Raw genomic sequence first — 16,492 nt, 5'->3', positions numbered from 1 at the left:
GGATTAAAGGCACACACCACTATGTTCTGCCCTCAGAAGCCAACGTGGAGGAGTCGGTTCTCTCCTTCCGCCATATGAGTTTCCGCTCATTCTATCTGCTGAGCCATCTCGCTAGCCCATGTTTCCGATTTAAAGTTGTTCGTTATATGTGTGTGTAGGAGCCCACAAGATCAGACGAGAACATTAGATCCCCTAAAACTAGGTTCTGGGAACTGAACATGGGTCCTCTGCAAGAGTAGTAAAGTATTCTTAATTGCTGAGTGGTCTCTGTAGCTCTCTATTTGCTGGTTTTTTTTAAAAAAATTATTGGCATATATTCTGAATTATGATAATTCTATAAATGCACATTGGTGCATTAACAGCCACCATGATATTTCTGCATTAGCATCTACCCAGAATCCTTTGCGCTTTCTGTCGGACTTTAACTCCCCTCGTCTCCCTGATGTGTTTTCTGTCCATCACAGTTATAAACAATGACACTGGTAGGTGCGTGGGCTAAGTCTCCACTCCCCAGACAGCTGCATTTTCCCTTCTGTTCATGTGTGTGTGAGTACGAGCACAGGTGTAGGGGTCAGAGGGTAGCTTTTGGGTGCCAGATCTCGCCTACCCTGGATTCTAGAAACTGAACCCCAGGTGTCGGGCTTGTGCATCCTACCCAGTTGCTCCCAGTTTCTTTGGAGATGGGGTCTTTTACCCAGGTATAGTTAAGGGTAGATTAACTTCAGCTTCTGGTCTTCTGCACGTAACTCCAGAGGCTGGACTCACATGCATACGCACTGCGCGTGCCCAGTTCATTTGGTCTGGAAGTTGAATGTAAGAGTATTAGGGCTGTCTAGAGGAACTGCTTATGGACTGAAAGTGTGTGTGTGTGTGTGTGTGTGAGATATAAATTTGCATTATACATATATATATACACACATATAAAATGGAGATTCATGAGAATGTCTTACAAACTGTGTCCAGCTTGTCCAAGGATCCAGTGGTTGTTCAGTCCACAAGACTGGATGTCTCTCTTTTTTTTTTTTTATTAACTTGAGTATTTCTTTTTTACATTTTGATTTTTATTCCCCTTCCCGGTTTCCGGGCCAACATTCCCCTTCTAGATGGGTTTCCCCTCCCCATCCTCCCCCCATTACCACCCTCCCCCCAACAATCATGTTCACTGGGGGTTCAAGACCAGATGTCTTAGATGGTCTCTATACACTGAATTCTGAAGTTGGCTCTAATGCCAGTGGAGGTGTGGACTTGCCAGCCGGTGATGGTCAGCTGGCAAAGAGCAAAAGCTTCCTTCTTCTGTGGCTTATGGAGGCTGCCAGCAGGCAGGGGCATTAAAGGAAGATCTTCCCACCACAAAAGATCCAAGTTAAAAGTGGTTTTTCCTGCTTGAAAGCTTTAAGGAAAATTCCTCACAAGTGCACCCAGCTCCTTGGGTTTGAGTTCATTCCAGATGTAGTCAAGTTGACCACCAAGAAGAGCCATCTCACTAGGGCTTCCTGCAAACTAAGCAGTCACTCCCCCAATTAATTGGCTAACTGATTTACAGCTCTGCCTCCCAAGCGTTACATTTTAAACGGTGTCTGCCTCAATTTGATTTTCTTTACACATAACATCTTATCTAAGAAGTCAAGAAACTGATTTATTTTTTAAAAAGTAAGACTGGAAACAAAGATGGCGCTGGGAAGATTTCACAGCGAGCAGCTCTGCGTTGTCTTGTGCTTTCTGTGCACCAAGCTGGTCAATGATGTGTGTGTTTGTGTCTTAGTTAGGGTTTTACTGTTGTGAACCATGACCAAGACAACTCTTACAGGGACAACATTTCATTGGGGCTGGCTTATAGGGTTAGAGGTTCAGCCCATTATCCTCAAGGTGGGAGCATGACAGCATCCAGGCAGGCATGGTGCAGGAGGAGCTGATAGTTCTACATCTTCATCTGAAGGCTGCTAGCAGAAGACTGGCTTCCAGGCAGCTAGGGTGAGGGTCTTATTGCCCACACCCACAGTGACACACCTATTCCAACAGGGCCACACCTTCTAAAAGTGCTACTTAGTGGGCCGAGCATAGATAAACTGTCACAGTTTGTTTTGTACCCTTTGACTTGTTCTTTCCTTTAAAGGTGTTTTGTACACATTATGTTGTAACAGTATCTCTCTTACTGCTTGGTGGAGACTTGCTGCTTGTTCCACCTGCTAGAGATGGTGTTTGGCCCCCTGCTGACAAGTGCAGCTCTGTAGGGGGTATGGCATTGATTGTCGAGGAAAGGGGAGAATAGAGTGAAAGGATGTCTCCTAGTCCTAATTCCCCTGACGTCTCCTTGCCAAAGGAGTCAGCTTCTGGCAGTTTCCTTGATATCTGTCACAGCGTTGGGATAATGTGTTTTCAGACTCTATAATAAGCACCCAGAAGAGTTTCAGGAATAGTGCAGGGAGTCCCCACGTATACTCGGTTGGTTCCATCCTCATCCCATTCCTAAAGGGCCTTGTTCTTGCTCAATAAGCACCTTCCACAGACCTGCAACCCCAGGGCTCAGCTCAGTTAACCATTTGCCAGATCTATATCAACTCACTGTATTGATTCTGTGTGTCCTGTCCTGTTTGAGATTTACTTCATCTAGGGCAGGGGGCCGGGTCCATGCCTTTAGTCTCAGCACCCAGAGGCAGAAGCTGGTCAGCACAGACTTCTATGCCAACTGGGGCTAATTAAAGATACTGCCTCAAAAAAAAGGAAAGAAAGAAAGAAAAAGGGAAAACTCAGACCTACTACGTTTTTATCCCCTGAATGAATGCTTCATACTTTGGCTTGTATATATATTTTTTTTTCTTTTCCCTTTTCTTTTTTTTCGGAGCTGGGGACTGAACTCAGGGCCTTGCGCTTGCTAGGCAAGCGCTCTACCACTGAGCTAAATCCCTAACCCCTGGCTTGTATTTTCTAAGATGTGGGCAGTCACTTACATGGTGGTGACATGTTTATTTCTAAGTCAGGGACTTCCATATTGATCCTGAATCTTGTGGAGATAACAATTTATTTTTGTTTGCTTGCTTTAAGACATTTTAAAAAACCAAAACAAGTGTATGCACGCGTGCACGCACCTGCACGCAAGCACACATGAAGAAGTTGGGACAGAGTCTGTTTTCTCCTACTGTGTGGGTCTTAAGGGTTAAATTCAGGTCATCAGCCCAGCTTCAAGCACCTTTACTTAATGAGCCAATTTTAGCCTGTGCTGCTGTGGAATTCACTTAACTTCTGGTGATCGTCCTGCCTTGGCCTTCCAAGTTCTGGGATAGTAGGCAAGTGCAGCTGTGCCCAGCCTTGACTCCAGAGCCTCTGTCTCGCCTGTGGTCTGTTCCATTTTGTTAACGACAGTGTCATTTATGCATAAGTCTCATTAGCCCCTGTCATGATACTAATATGTTTTCCAGTGTTCTGGAGGGTTGGGATGTCCCTCAGTCTCTGTTCACATGAGTTCTTTAGATATTTGATTGGGGTTATGTGTCTTTAGCTACAAACAACATTAGCACGGTATTTCAACAAAAATCTCCAGTGTGCCCTTGCGTCCGACAGGGAAGTCTCGTGAGCAGCTGGCCCCTGGCGCCCTCTACTGTGAAGGAGGAGGAGAGCAGCGAGGAGGAGGCTGCCGTGGCTACTACTTCTGCTAAGGAACACAGGCAGGAGCCCATCCCCGCTGATCTGGGGGAAGTGCGCACCCCAGAGCCCCTGGAATTCCTCAAGCGTGAATACCAGGAGGAATCCTCCCCAGAAACAAGCCTGCCCTACAAGTGGGTGGTGGAGGCCGCGAACCTCCTCATCCCTGCTGTGGAGTCCAGCCTCTCCGAAGCTCTGGACTTGATCGAGTCGGTATGTTTATTGGTCCCAGCAGGCACACAGCAAATAGCACTTCCCTTGTGAGCTGCCCCCTCCACCGCTGCCATCCTCCTAGCATTTATTGAATGATGGGGGCTGCACAGCTCTGAGCAGTCTTTACCCTCCAGCATGGAGTGGGGTGAAAGGGCTTCCCAGAAAGAAAGGCTGAATTGGCGCTGCATAGCCAGATCTCACTGGAGAGAAGCCCCGAAGGGCCAGGAGTAACAAGACAGTTTCGGCTGCTCAGCCAAGGCCGTATACTGTTGTGATTCGTGCTCCCCGCACGGCTTTTTCTGAGGAGACAAACACACAACCTGTTTACCCCAGATAAGTGGTGCTAAGGGCAGGTGAAAGGAGCAAGTGCACACAGGTCTAGCATGGCAGACTAATAAAATCCTTAGAGACACTGGCAGGACCGTGGGTGACAGGAAGACTGCTGCATGACCAGAAGAATGACAGACTCATAAAGGCGCTCTCCCTGGAGCTTCCGGCCCAACACGCATGCAACCCGCAGGGCAGCATCTCCTCTTTTCACCAGCAGTTATTTACAGCTTTAGAATCCTGGGGAGGGGCCTTGTGGCTCTTGTAACTTTCCTCTAGGAGGGACCGTGGCATTTCTGAGAAAATAGCTCAACAATGACTTTGCCTGCAAGCCTGTGGGTGGAGCCACTCCTCTTGGTTGTGACCTCCAGCTTTAGGCTCTGTCAGCCAGAAGTCCCTCATGTCTAACCCTTCCAAGGTGACGATCAGGGAAAGATGCGCAGAGCCTGCTCTCTATGCCCCCCTCCGCATCTTCCCCAGACACTGTTGCAGGATAGCTTCCTACCACCAGGGTAGATGCCTTCAGTCTCCACGACCTCTGGTCTCTGAGGTCTCTGATCCCCGCTGCCAGCTAGTTTCCACTTAGGAATAAACTGTCCCGGCTCCGGCAAGTCCCCACAGCCACAACCTGCAGCTGGGCTTGATCGACTCAGGGCCACATTTCCAGGATCAAAGTGGAACCTTCTGTTTCCAGAGAGCTTTGGGTAAGGAAAGACAGAGGACATGTGGTTCCTGTTTGTTCTTAGGAGCTTAGCGTGGGTTCCTTGATGTGCGAGTGGGAAAAGGAGCTAGTGAGATGGCCCAGTGGGTAGAGGAGCTTATCACCAAGCCCGGCCATCTGAAGTCACCCCCCAGGACCCACGAGGTAGGAGAGACCTAACTCCTTACACTAATGCATACATTTATGTAGTGAGCTGACAGACAAAAAACAGCAAACGCATGTTTTCCCAGCCGGTTGCTATGGGCACTGTAAAGCCGTTGATGGGCAAGCATCCCGTTCAAGTCGCACTATGGTATGTAGGACGCTGAGGAAATGAATGTAAACAGTAGCGACTAAGTGGATCAGGGAGCAAGTTTGACACCGGTCTGTCTTCCTCCTGTGTTTCAGTTAAGTTCTGCCGTATTAGGAAGACCTTTAACCTCCCTTTCTGGCAGGACCCCGATGCTTGGTGTGACCTCAGTAAATTTGATCTTCCTGAAGAACCGTCTGCAGAGGGCAGTGTCAACAGCAGCCCAGTCCAACTCCAGACACCGCAGCAGCAGCAGCAGCAGCAGCAGCAGCAGCAGGCACTGTCATTCCACCAGGCTGCCACACCAGGGCCCAGTGTGACTGAGTATCGCCTTGATGGCCACACTATTTCAGACCTGAGCCGGAGCAGCCGGGGAGAGCTGATCCCCATTTCCCCAAGCACTGAGTTTGGGGGCTCAGGCATTGGCACACCGCCCTCAGTGCTCAAGCGACAGAAGAAACGGCGCGTGGCCCTGTCGCCTGTCACAGAGAACAGTGCCAGCCTGTCCTTCCTGGACTCCTGTAACAGCCTTACCCCGAAGAGCACACCTGTCAAAACCCTTCCCTTCTCTCCTTCCCAGGTGTGTGGGCACCTCTGCCTGCCTTGGCTTCCATACATAAACACCTCGTGCCTGGCGAGGGCCTGGCACAGCTACACACTAGATAATTCGCTGGTTCTCTCCCTGTGCTCGGTTCTTGGGAACCAGTGGTGAGCAAAACCAGAGCTGGCCCTCCCCTTATGGAGCTAACACTCTGGTCTGCGGATCCAGATGGGTGATCGCATAAAAAGGAAGAAAGAGGCTATGGGGCTGGAAGAGGGGCTGGCTAAGGTCATTCGTGGAAGCAACTGAAGGAAGGACAGCCCTATTTGGGCTTCAGGTCTAGGGTATAGTCCACCCAGGCTAGGAACTCGTGGTAGCCGGAGCTGAGAGCAGCTAGTCATACTACAGCCGGCCAAGAGGCAGAATGATGTCCCATTCGGCTTCCTTTTCCCTTGTCAGTCAATCTGAGAACCCAGCCTGTGGACGGGCACTGTCCATATTAGGGTGGGTAATCCCACCTCATTTAACTGAACCTAGAAAATACTTGCAGACAGGCCGAGGCTTTTTTCCACAGTGACTGTGTAAACCATCAAGTTGATAACTAGGGATCCAGAACTCCTAGGGGTGGAGCTTCCATTGAGAAAGCTGAAAGGCCCCCCTGGATGCTAACAGACAGAAGGGCTGAGTCATGTTTGTTGAAAGAAGTCTTTGCTGGTGCCCTACAGGTCAGGACAAGACCTCAACCTTCCTGAACAAGCAGTCATAGGGAAGGGGGGGTCTAAGGAGCTGTCCCTCCTCCCCACAAAGGCCTCATGGACGCTTACAAAGGTCGCCTTGTCACATGTCTTCTCTCTTCCCTGGCAGTTTCTGAACTTCTGGAACAAACAGGATACCCTGGAGTTGGAGAGCCCCTCCCTGACGTCCACTCCGGTGTGCAGCCAAAAGGTGGTAGTCACCACACCCTTGCACAGGGATAAGACGCCCCTGCACCAGAAGTATCCATCGTGAGTCCCACAAGGCCACCTGGCCACCCTGGACGATGGGGAGGTGCTCTGGTCCTGGGGAAGGGGGGTGGCTGCCACACCCCTGCCCTGGTCTTAAACATCTTTGTCCCTCTCTTGTCTTTTAACTTGATGATCTCAGAAATGTCAACTGCCACAAAAATCCAGATCTTTCCCTCCGTCGATAAGCATCAAGTGTGGATCAGATGTGTTTGAACCATAAGGTGCCCCTGGGCGCTGTCTGACTCTGGAGCCTAGAGTTCAGCAGTGTGTCTGTCCTCAGCCTGCTGTGAGGAGGGTTGTCCAAGGGCGTCCACTTCCTCTGGTGGCGAATAGAGTTCCGGGTCCATGAGGGTGCTGTCATTGCTCCTGTTCGTTGGTTTGCAGTGAAGCATTGCAGTCTGTCCAAGGAACCATTTCAGGGATTGTACAACGTATCGAGATGCCTTCAGAAACAAGTTACTAATCCACTGCTCAGTCTGAAATGATAGGCCTTGCGAGAAGTTCTTACATTCAAACGAGAATCCTTTAAATAGGGACGCTGAACCACAGAGCAGGCCTGGCCTTCTTCACCTTTTTGTTTTTTTGGAGCTGGGGACCGAACCCAGGGCCTTGCACTTCCTAGGCAAGCGCTCTACCACTGAGCTAAATCCCCAACCCCAGGCCTGGCCTTCTTCACAGTCGCAGATGACTAGAGACCGGTGCTGTCAGTAAGAAGTGGGTCCTTTAAAGGATCTACTAAGATGGGACAGAGCAGGGTGGGCTTGGTAGTGCATGCCTGTGGAACAATTGGACCTCTGAGTTCAAGGGCAGCTTGGTCTTCAGAGCACGTTTCAGGCCTACCAAAGCTGCACAGTGAGCCCCCATCTCAACAAGGGATAGCGCTCATCTGGTGTAGCCAGTGAGAAAGAGTGTCCTTCCGGGCCTGTGAGTCACGCACAGGCTGTTTCCTCTAGTTTTTCTGAGTCGTCCTCACGTGGGCCAAGGTGGTTTCCTCACCTGACTGCACAGGATAGTATGGCGCTGAGAATACTTTGAAGGGCCTGCTGCGCTGACAATGTCACCGTTGACAGCCAGCCCTTCCTCTCAGGCACTGCCTGTGTCAGCACTCAGCAGCTAGTTGCCCAGTGTTGGATGGACCCTTTCTCTCTGCGGCTCACGTGTCTGCTAGGCTCGACCTGGGTGCCCCTCCCTATTCTGTGGATAGCATAACTGGAATAGCCATAGACTCTCCCCTCTTTTGGGGGATCACTTTCCCCAGTTCCCTGATGTCCCCAATACCACTGTTCAGCCATCTCTTCTCCTGCCGAGAGGGTATTTCTGGTTCTTGTTGCATTTTGTCCAGAGGTAGAAGACTTTGATTGTATCTTTAAATGCAGAAAGGGACCAAGGGAGGAACCACCAAAGCTTGAAGGTAGAAGCATACCCTTGTGTATGCTGTGGCTCTTGAGCTGGGAAGGGGTAGAGTGAGAACATGGGGGAATGTGGCAAATGGGTTCTCACCACGTTTCTGTCTCCACCGTGATGATTTGAGAGGACTCGTGGAGATAGATCATGACCTCATGACACGTTCTGTAGAGAGGGCATACAGGGAGCGTGTAGTCTTCCCAGGCCTGCCTGTTTCTGTGACGTCCCACATATGTACTTTGATGGGGCAACACTCTCCAGTATTGTCCTGGTCTCCCCCCTCTTCCTGTCCTTTCTTTGAGGACAGCCCCTGCTCTGGGCCCCTGACCTAGACTTTTGCAGGCAGGCAGGCAGGCAGGCACCATTGGACCTCTGTGGTAGGGGAGGGTATCTGTGGGGGAGCGGTGGGCATGACCTGGAAAGTGAATCTGCTCTTCTTTGCTGAGCTGCTGCCTCTGGCCTGTAGCAGGTTTGTAACCCCAGATCAGAAGTATTCCATGGACAACACTCCCCACACACCAACCCCGTTCAAGAATGCTCTGGAGAAATATGGACCACTGAAACCCCTGGTATGTGGCATGGATGCTTTGAGTCTCTGGGCTGGGTTTATCTAACATGGGATGACAAACCCTTTTTTCTCTGGGGTCTCTATATTCTAGCAAGGTACAGTTTCCACTTGTCACCTCATCTCCATGCCCTGAGTCCCCTCAGCGCACCGGGCAGACACTGGCTGGCTGTTGAGGTAGTGGTGACTTGGATAGGGGGGATGTGGACATTAAAACGCATGCTATCTAAACAACGGAGGAGTTTACTGTAAAGGAAAGGTTCGAGACGTGCTGGCCACATACGTCTGTAATACCAGTACCTGACTGGTGGAGGAGGCAGGCAGATCAAAAGTTCGAGGTCATCCTCTGCTGCCTAGCAAGTTTGAGGCTAGCCTAACTGGCACGAGACCCTATTTTTAAGAAAAAGCTGGAAGCCAGGTATGGTGGTCTTATAATCCAGCACTCGGGTTCCTGGGGCAAGCGGATGGAGAGCCAGTCTTCACAACATGGGGAGGAAGGAAGGGAGGGCTCACAGAGGTTGACTCCAGTTAAGTGAGGTTTTTGGGTATGGTTACATGTGGCAGAGTTACACACACTGGTTGATGCTGCCCTTCTCTGTTGGGAGTAGAGATGCTCTCGGCTGAACTATAAGGCTAGAGCTCACCCATCATGCTTGTTCTTGGCAGCTGTGGCTCATGCTCAGGGACTCCTCGTATGACACCTGAAGTGTCACTGTGCCCCCAGGACAGGAGCTCCTGAGCAATGGAAATGGACACCCTTGTGTCCCAGTTAGTGTGGAGCAAAGACAGAAGGAACGTGGCTTTCGGGGTCTGTAGGTTCTTTAGTTTTTGAGGTAACTTGTCTACAAAGCCCAGTGTCTTAGGTTTCTGTTGCTTTGGTAAAAAACATTGTGACCAAAAGCAACCTAAGAAAGATAGGGTTTATTACAGCTTACAGTTAAAGCCCATCACTGAGGGAATCGACGGAAGGAACCTGGAGGAGGGAACTGATGTAGAGGCCATGGAGGAGTTGCCTTCTTATACACTCCTGGACCACCTGCCCAAGAGGGGCACAGCCCACCCTCGGCCCTCCCACATCAATCTCTAATGGAGAAAATACCCATACAGATTTGCCTATAGCCCAGTCTCACTGGGTGTCTCATTTCTCAGTTGAGGGTCCCTCTTCTCGGATGGCTCTAGTTTGTATCAAGTTAATGGAGATCTAACCAGCACACCCAGACCAGCCCTGAACTTGCCTGGGCCAATTCCTCCACCTTGGCCTCTTGGGTGCTTAGGTCATAGAAGGTGGTGCTGTCTGAAATTCCTGGGTTCAAAGGGTGCTTCTACCTCCACACATGAGAGCTGGGACTCAGTGGAAGACTGGGCTCACGAATCTGGGCTCTAATGACTGCTATGGTTTGGGTCGGGCCCTTGGTGTGAGCCTGAGTTTGGACTCCGGACATGGTAATTGCTACACAGCATTATGGGGGTGCAGAGCTGAACCCATAGGCCTTCGGGGTTAATGTCTTCGTCCATTTGTCCAAGGCAGGACAGTTCATGGTTATGAGCAGTGCACGTGAGGGCATCGTCCTGGCGTGGGCTCTCTGCTTGCCTGTACTGCTTACCTCTTAGACGTACACGTCCTGCAGTCTGAGTGGCCCTCCCGTGCTCACCCTCGCCTCTGCCCACAGCCCCAGACCCCGCACCTGGAAGAGGACTTGAAGGAGGTGCTTCGTTCCGAGGCCGGCATTGAGCTCATCATTGAGGATGACATGAGGCCCGAGAAGCAGAAGAGGAAGCCTGGGGTGAGTGGCCGTGGGCTTGACCCTCAGCTCTGCCCGGGCAGTTCACATAGAAAGCCAGACCTGAGGGCTGGCGGACCCATAAGTGCCTTACGTGACTGCTCCTTCAGAGAGGGCCCTGGCTTCTCACCTGGGTCCTCCCGTACTGTGAATGATGCAGCCTTTCCTCCAGCGTCGTGACTGGGCGTCCTGACATGAGCTTGGTTGTCTGTGGTGGGTGCCGTAGTGGTTAGGCGAGATTCTCGGTGCTCAGGGGACGGAGAATGGCATACCGCACACTTACTTCATGGCTGTCTGAATCCATGTGGGAGGAAAGGCAGTAGACGGGACAGATCCCAAGGGTTCCTTTCAGGAGCGAGGGCCTCCCTCGGCCATGAAAGTAGCACAGGGTGTCATTGAGTGAGGTGTGATTCACAGGCTGCTGTGTGGTGGGGGAGGCCCCAGTCTCAGGGTGAGCGCCCTTCCTTACACTGTCTCTGGCCACAGGTGGCACTTGAACTCTCTCCTTGTTTCTTTTTTTTTTTTTTTTTTTTCTAGACTGCTCTAAGGAGGGGTGATAGTTAAAGCTAGACAGTGAGGCTGGGGAGATCCCCAGTGTCTGGCAGGGTAAAGTTCATCTGGGTCAGAATCTAGTGTGGCCAAGGGCTCCTGGTCTTCCCCTATCCCTGGAGCAAGAGCTGCTAGCTAGGCCTTGAAAGTTCCACTCTTAATTCACTGAGGCGCTGGCCATGGGGACCTGATGGCTGACGCTGACCGTCCGTTTTCTTCCTAACCCTCAGCTCCGGCGAAGCCCTATCAAGAAGGTTCGGAAGTCTCTGGCTCTTGACATTGTGGATGAGGATGGGAAGATGATGTCATCGACCTCGCCCAAGACTCTGTCCTTGGTAAGGGGCTGACAGCACCTGCCTCAGATCTTCAGGAACCTTCTGTCTTTGGAGCTGTCTGGTCATGGAGAGGACACTTCAGATGGAGTGGGTTCTTGTCCTCCAGCTGGGCTGTGTTGGCACTAAGCCTGATGTCTTTCCTAGGTTTTATTGGACAGTAGTTTTATTGATAGAATGCTATGGGCCCCCAGCACCACCCTTCTCACTGAGGGTCACCCATCTGTGCCCCCAAGCACAGCCTGCGGTTGAGGCATAACCCCAAGTGGCTACTGTCTGTCTGGTCTGTGGGCCAGCCTTGTTCTTCCAGGTACAGAGTCACTGCCGTTAAGAGTCCAGATGCTGTGGGGGACGCTGGTCCCTTGCAGCTGATGGGAGGTGGCCTGGCTTGACTGAACCGATGGCGTGGCCGGGCTGTGATATGGTTATGGGGAGGTTTTATGGAGGCATCTGGAGTCCAGAGCAGAGAAAGCAGACTGAGCATGGACAGCAGACTAGACATGGCCAGGGCCTCCGGCTCTGTGAGTGTGGGGAGAATGGCAGCTGAAGAGAACAGAGAAACCATGGTGAGGGTATCAGGGCTCTGAGGAGGAGGAGCTGCTAGGAGGGAGCTGGAGGAGGTTAGGGGAGGGGGAGATAAGGACTGGGTGGGCTTTGGAGTGCGTGACAGGTACTTGAGATGCTGAGGGAGCCTGGAGGCCAGCATAGACTGAGAGGTACGGTGCCTATCTGTCCCTTCTGCCAGAGGGACGGAAAAACACTCCTTCTGGTGGAGTGGAACCGGCTTCACAAGTTCCTAAGGAATGCCGGCTCTTACCTAACTGCCAGGAATCCTTCTGTAGACCAGGTTGAGCTGTCTAGGAGTTTGGGAGATCGGAGTTTCTTTTGGACCTGGCACCAATAGAGAAGCTGTGAGGAGGGGGTGGGGAACATTATCAAAGGACATGAACTGCTAAAGAGATCTTACAAGTAAGGCTGTGTCCCGTGTCCGTCTAGAAAAGCTTTTGTCCCGGGAAGCCTGCCAGGTAGGCTTGCCCCCTTCATTCAGACATTTTTGGCTACCTCTACTTGAAGTTTTTTTTTTTTTTTAAAGCAGTACTGGGGGTTGAGCCCAGGGCCTCACCCGCTCACTCTGGGTGTGAGCTCTGCTGTGGAGGTGGTGTGGGAAGTAATTAGCCTGTGCCCCAGCCCCAAGTGGGACATTAGGAAGGGAGCACTGAGCAGAGCAGGGAGCGCCTTCTGGGTCCATGTCCTCCCCTACTTGATGCTTACGGGATTTCTAGACCAGGAAGCCTGATCCTCCGGCGATAGGAGCTGGCATTGCTGGGCTCTGAAATGAACAGTTCACAGATACTCCCTTAATCCTTTAAGCAAGAAGATTAAGGGAGCTCATCTAAACTTCCGTGTCGGAAAGGGAACTGAGCCTTAGAGAGGTGCATCCTGCTCCGGATGGCGGCAGCCCAGGGTGGTGTCAGGGTGTGTTGGTTTGTTGTGTTTTCCTCTCCTTGCAAAGATCTCGCGGCAAAGTGGTGACTAACTCGGTTTTGATTCCAGCCGACCAGTGTCCCATCCAGCTCCTCTGGCTTCATCTTGCCGGGTATCAAGGAGGATAACAGCCTGCTCAACCAGGGTTTCCTACAGGCCAAACCCGAGAAGGTGGTGGCCACCCAGAAGCCCCAGAGCCACATTCCAGCCCCTGCTCCTGTGAGTGCAGTAGACAGGTCCTTCTGCCCACCCTTTCACCCCAGGGCCTGCCTTCTGCTGAGTTCCCAGCTGCTGGGCTGATTGACTTAAACGGTTACCATAGCGCAGATGCAGCTTCCTACAGGAAGCCATTCCTGACCTCGCTGGAGAGATGCCCCCAGCCTCATTTCCTTCCTGAGGCCCAGACTTACTGTCACTAGGTCATTATCTGTGTTAGGTTTGCTTATTGCTCTGTCCCTGACAGCTGGCCTGGGCCTCGCATCCCAGTGTCCTCGTCTGCTTGGCTGACTCCTCGAGATCCCCCACCACCTCCTTTCCTGTCCCGGCCTCCTGCTCTCTTTGCCTTACTGTTAAAAGCCCAAAGATGAAGCATGGCTTCCCCAGGTCCCCCAAGAAAATGGAGGAAGCACAGACGGGCTTCCAGCATCGAGAGGGGTCTAGAAACGCACCCCCTCTTATAGTCAGGACCACTAGGTTTGTACAGAGCTAACCCCCTCACCTCCTTTCAGATGACCCGTGCCTGGAAGACGGTGGCCTGTGGGGGCACCAAAGACCAGCTCTTCATGCAAGAGAAGGCCCGGCAGCTCCTGGGCCGCCTGAAGTCCAGCCACACATCTCGGACCCTCATTCTGTCCTGAGGGGCTTGCAGGGAACAAGCCAGCTCTCATGTTTACAGGGGTAGGGTGTGGGGTAAGGTGTGCGTTGAAGTCACATTAAATGACCAGCTTCAGGAAGTCTTCTGCCAGCCCCTCAGTCTGCTCAGGTGGCAGAAGTCACATGGTACATCTCTTCCCCAGGTCTAGCTTTTGGGGAGTTCCTGGTGGTGCTAATAGAACAAAGTCCCACTCCTGGGCCTGCCTGCCCTCCGCCCAGTGCCACAGGAGCCCTATTAGGGTCTCCCAGGCTCTCATCAGACTCCTGCTTAGGATGGGGTGTGGCGAGGGGTGCTCCTTCCCTTGTTTGTTGGTACACTGTCTCCACAATAAAATACCGTTCTCCCTATGCAGCCCCGACTCTGCCCTCTGAGTCTTGAAGTACCTTGAAGGCCCTCTCCTGACACGTAGGCCTGTAGACCTCTGTCCTTGGGTACAGCTTTCCCCAGTGAGCATCTCTGCAACGGTCCCAAGAGCTCTGAGTGGATGAAGATGGGTTCTGAGAACCTGTTAGAATGGTGTATTCACCTTTGCCCTGATGCCTCAGGACCATGGCTTGGGGCATGGGTGGCTCTTATGGCTTCCACAGAGCAGCTGCTACCTTAAGCCGAGCCTGCGGTAGGTAAGACCATTAATATAGGTAGAGGGATGGATGGCAGGCCTTTCGACTCTGGCCAATGTGCGGAAGGCTGCCCAGCTCCTGGATCTTTTATCCTGAATTGGTGGCAGCCATGGCCTGATCTGTCACCTCCCTTGGAGTCAGTGGGTAGAGCGTGGTCCATAGTTCAGTCAGTTAAGAGCTTGACTAGGGAGATGCTGAGCCTAATGTCTACGTTAGGAAGTGTTGTTTTCTGTAGCCTGCATGGGTGTCCCTGGGTTGGGAGTTAGGTGGACCTATGGGAGGTCTAGACTTAGTCCTGGTTGAAGGGGAGACTTGAGGCAAATGTTCTCCAACTGGGCAAGAGATAACGTCTGAAGAAGACTGCGCTAGCACACCAGAGTCCAGGCGCTCTCCTGTAAAAGATACGGGAGCCGGGCTGTGCTCTCACACTGTGCCTCCTGCAGCCTCCTTGTCTGAGCCCCATGCTCAGTGAGCAGCACCTGCCTCACCCCTGGCTCGCTAGTTCTTTTCTCAGAATGGCTAAGGCGACTAGCAGCCACGCGTGTGTGCGGTCTGTGCTTGAGAAGGCATGGTGGAGGACAGGCTGTCAAGCAGAGGATAAAGGCTGCTGGTGCCTACCAGGCTCTCCTACAGTCGGGGCTCTCCAAGGGGTGCTGCAGCCTGCATTTAGTGGGGCTCTTAAGCCTGGAATTTCCTCGCAGACACACCCAAATGTGTGCCTTCTTGTCAGCCAAGTTGACAATAAAGAGTAGCAAATTGTAGTGTCTGTGCCTCTGTATGTAGTCTCTGGCTCTACCTTCTTCTCTGCCATAAAAGGCTGGCTGCTTCCTTGGGGAAGAGGCCTGAACTGCCTTGTTTCCAAAGGTTCCTACCAAGACTCTGGAGTGTCGTGGCTGCCTGCCGCTGCCCAGAAATTCTTAGGTCTAAAGGCTTTCAAGAGGAGCCCAGTCCAAGTCTGACTGTGCTGAGCTAGCCTAGGAGAGGGACCTCAGGCTACCTACCCGGTCCCATTTCCTGTCTCTGGTCTGGCTCTCAGGAGCTACCTATTCCAGGAGGAGCCCACTGGGGAGAGGGCGACCTGTTACCACTCACTTGTGACATAGGTGATTCAGCTGTGGTGAGCCTTACAGCCTTCATCAGCTGGGCTTCCTAAGCTATTGTAATGAACTCGTGCTGGGAGCAGAATGGGACTACATGCGAGTAGGAAGTCTTCCTGAAGATTGGACAGGGTCGAGCTAGCAAGATCCAAGGTGAAGATGGGAAACTGAGGCTGGGACACGGAGGATTCGAGCTGACACTCAGGCTTGGGAGAGCCTCACCTGAAAGAGCCCACACAGGACACAAACTGAGGTGGCACTGAAGCAGGCCTAGGCCACAGCTGATGGCTGGAACCTGGGTTTGTGGGTGGGACTTTGCCTGGGAAGAATGGCTTGGACGGCTCAACCATTAAGGTCATTAGCATTGAGGGAAAGGCTCCTTAGTCAGAATTCACTGAACTCCTCAGTCCTTTTAACAAACATGAGCTGTACTCATGAACAGCTGGTGGGAACTTCCCAAACCCAGCACTGGACGGAGACAAGAGCTGGGACTTAGCCCGCACCAGGCTGTGCAGGGCCATTAAGTCTTCTGAGCTTCACCTGGTCTTTCTACTTGCAAATTTCTGTGACCATGTAATGAATTCTCAAAACCTTACTGCTTCCCTACCAATTCCTATCTCACCAGGAAGAATGGCTGGTGTAAACCATCCACAAAACTCCAGACTTCGGGGTTGGGGATTTAGCTCAGTGGTAGAGCGCTTGCCTAGCAAGCATAAGGCCCTGGGTTCGGTCCCCAGCTCCGAAAAAAAAAAAAAAAAACTCCAGACTTAATATGACTTTTACCAGGTTTTGTTTGTTTTGCCCTCTATTTCTGTATTCCGTGTATGTCACATGGCATTTAGCATATGTATCTAAACTCCATTATGGAAGACTTCAACTTTAGATACAAGTAGGCCAAAGACATAGCAAGCGATAGCGTGCGTGTTGAGTGTGTGCAAAGCCCTGGGTTTTGTCCTTAGCACCAACTGTACACAAGAGTGAAATGCTAGGATGGATTTATTTAAGAGATGAAAGTAAAATTTGTTGTCGATGACCAATTTATCTCATAACC

At 51.7% G+C, this 16,492-nt stretch overlaps 1 protein-coding gene across 1 annotated transcript in view; it reads left to right on the top strand.

The window, feature by feature from the left end:
• Mybl2 (MYB proto-oncogene like 2) overlaps positions 1-15,112 on the top strand; it is a 29,150-nt gene extending 14,038 nt beyond the window's left edge. Inside the window, exons 7-14 of the mRNA XM_032904902.1 lie at positions 3,559-3,852; positions 5,335-5,769; positions 6,595-6,734; positions 8,608-8,707; positions 10,374-10,487; positions 11,264-11,368; positions 12,920-13,069; positions 13,579-15,112. Of these exons, the coding sequence (XP_032760793.1) occupies positions 3,559-3,852; positions 5,335-5,769; positions 6,595-6,734; positions 8,608-8,707; positions 10,374-10,487; positions 11,264-11,368; positions 12,920-13,069; positions 13,579-13,707 (1,467 nt within the window). The 3' untranslated portion in view covers positions 13,708-15,112. The remainder of the gene's footprint in view (positions 1-3,558; positions 3,853-5,334; positions 5,770-6,594; positions 6,735-8,607; positions 8,708-10,373; positions 10,488-11,263; positions 11,369-12,919; positions 13,070-13,578) is intronic.
• Positions 15,113-16,492: the final 1,380 nt, after the last annotated feature.

The sequence above is a fragment of the Rattus rattus genome, chromosome 5 (genome assembly GCF_011064425.1).
Source record: "Rattus rattus isolate New Zealand chromosome 5, Rrattus_CSIRO_v1, whole genome shotgun sequence".
In the NCBI taxonomy this organism is placed as follows: Eukaryota; Metazoa; Chordata; class Mammalia; order Rodentia; family Muridae; genus Rattus; species Rattus rattus.
This window is presented reverse-complemented; position numbering and strand designations above follow the sequence as displayed.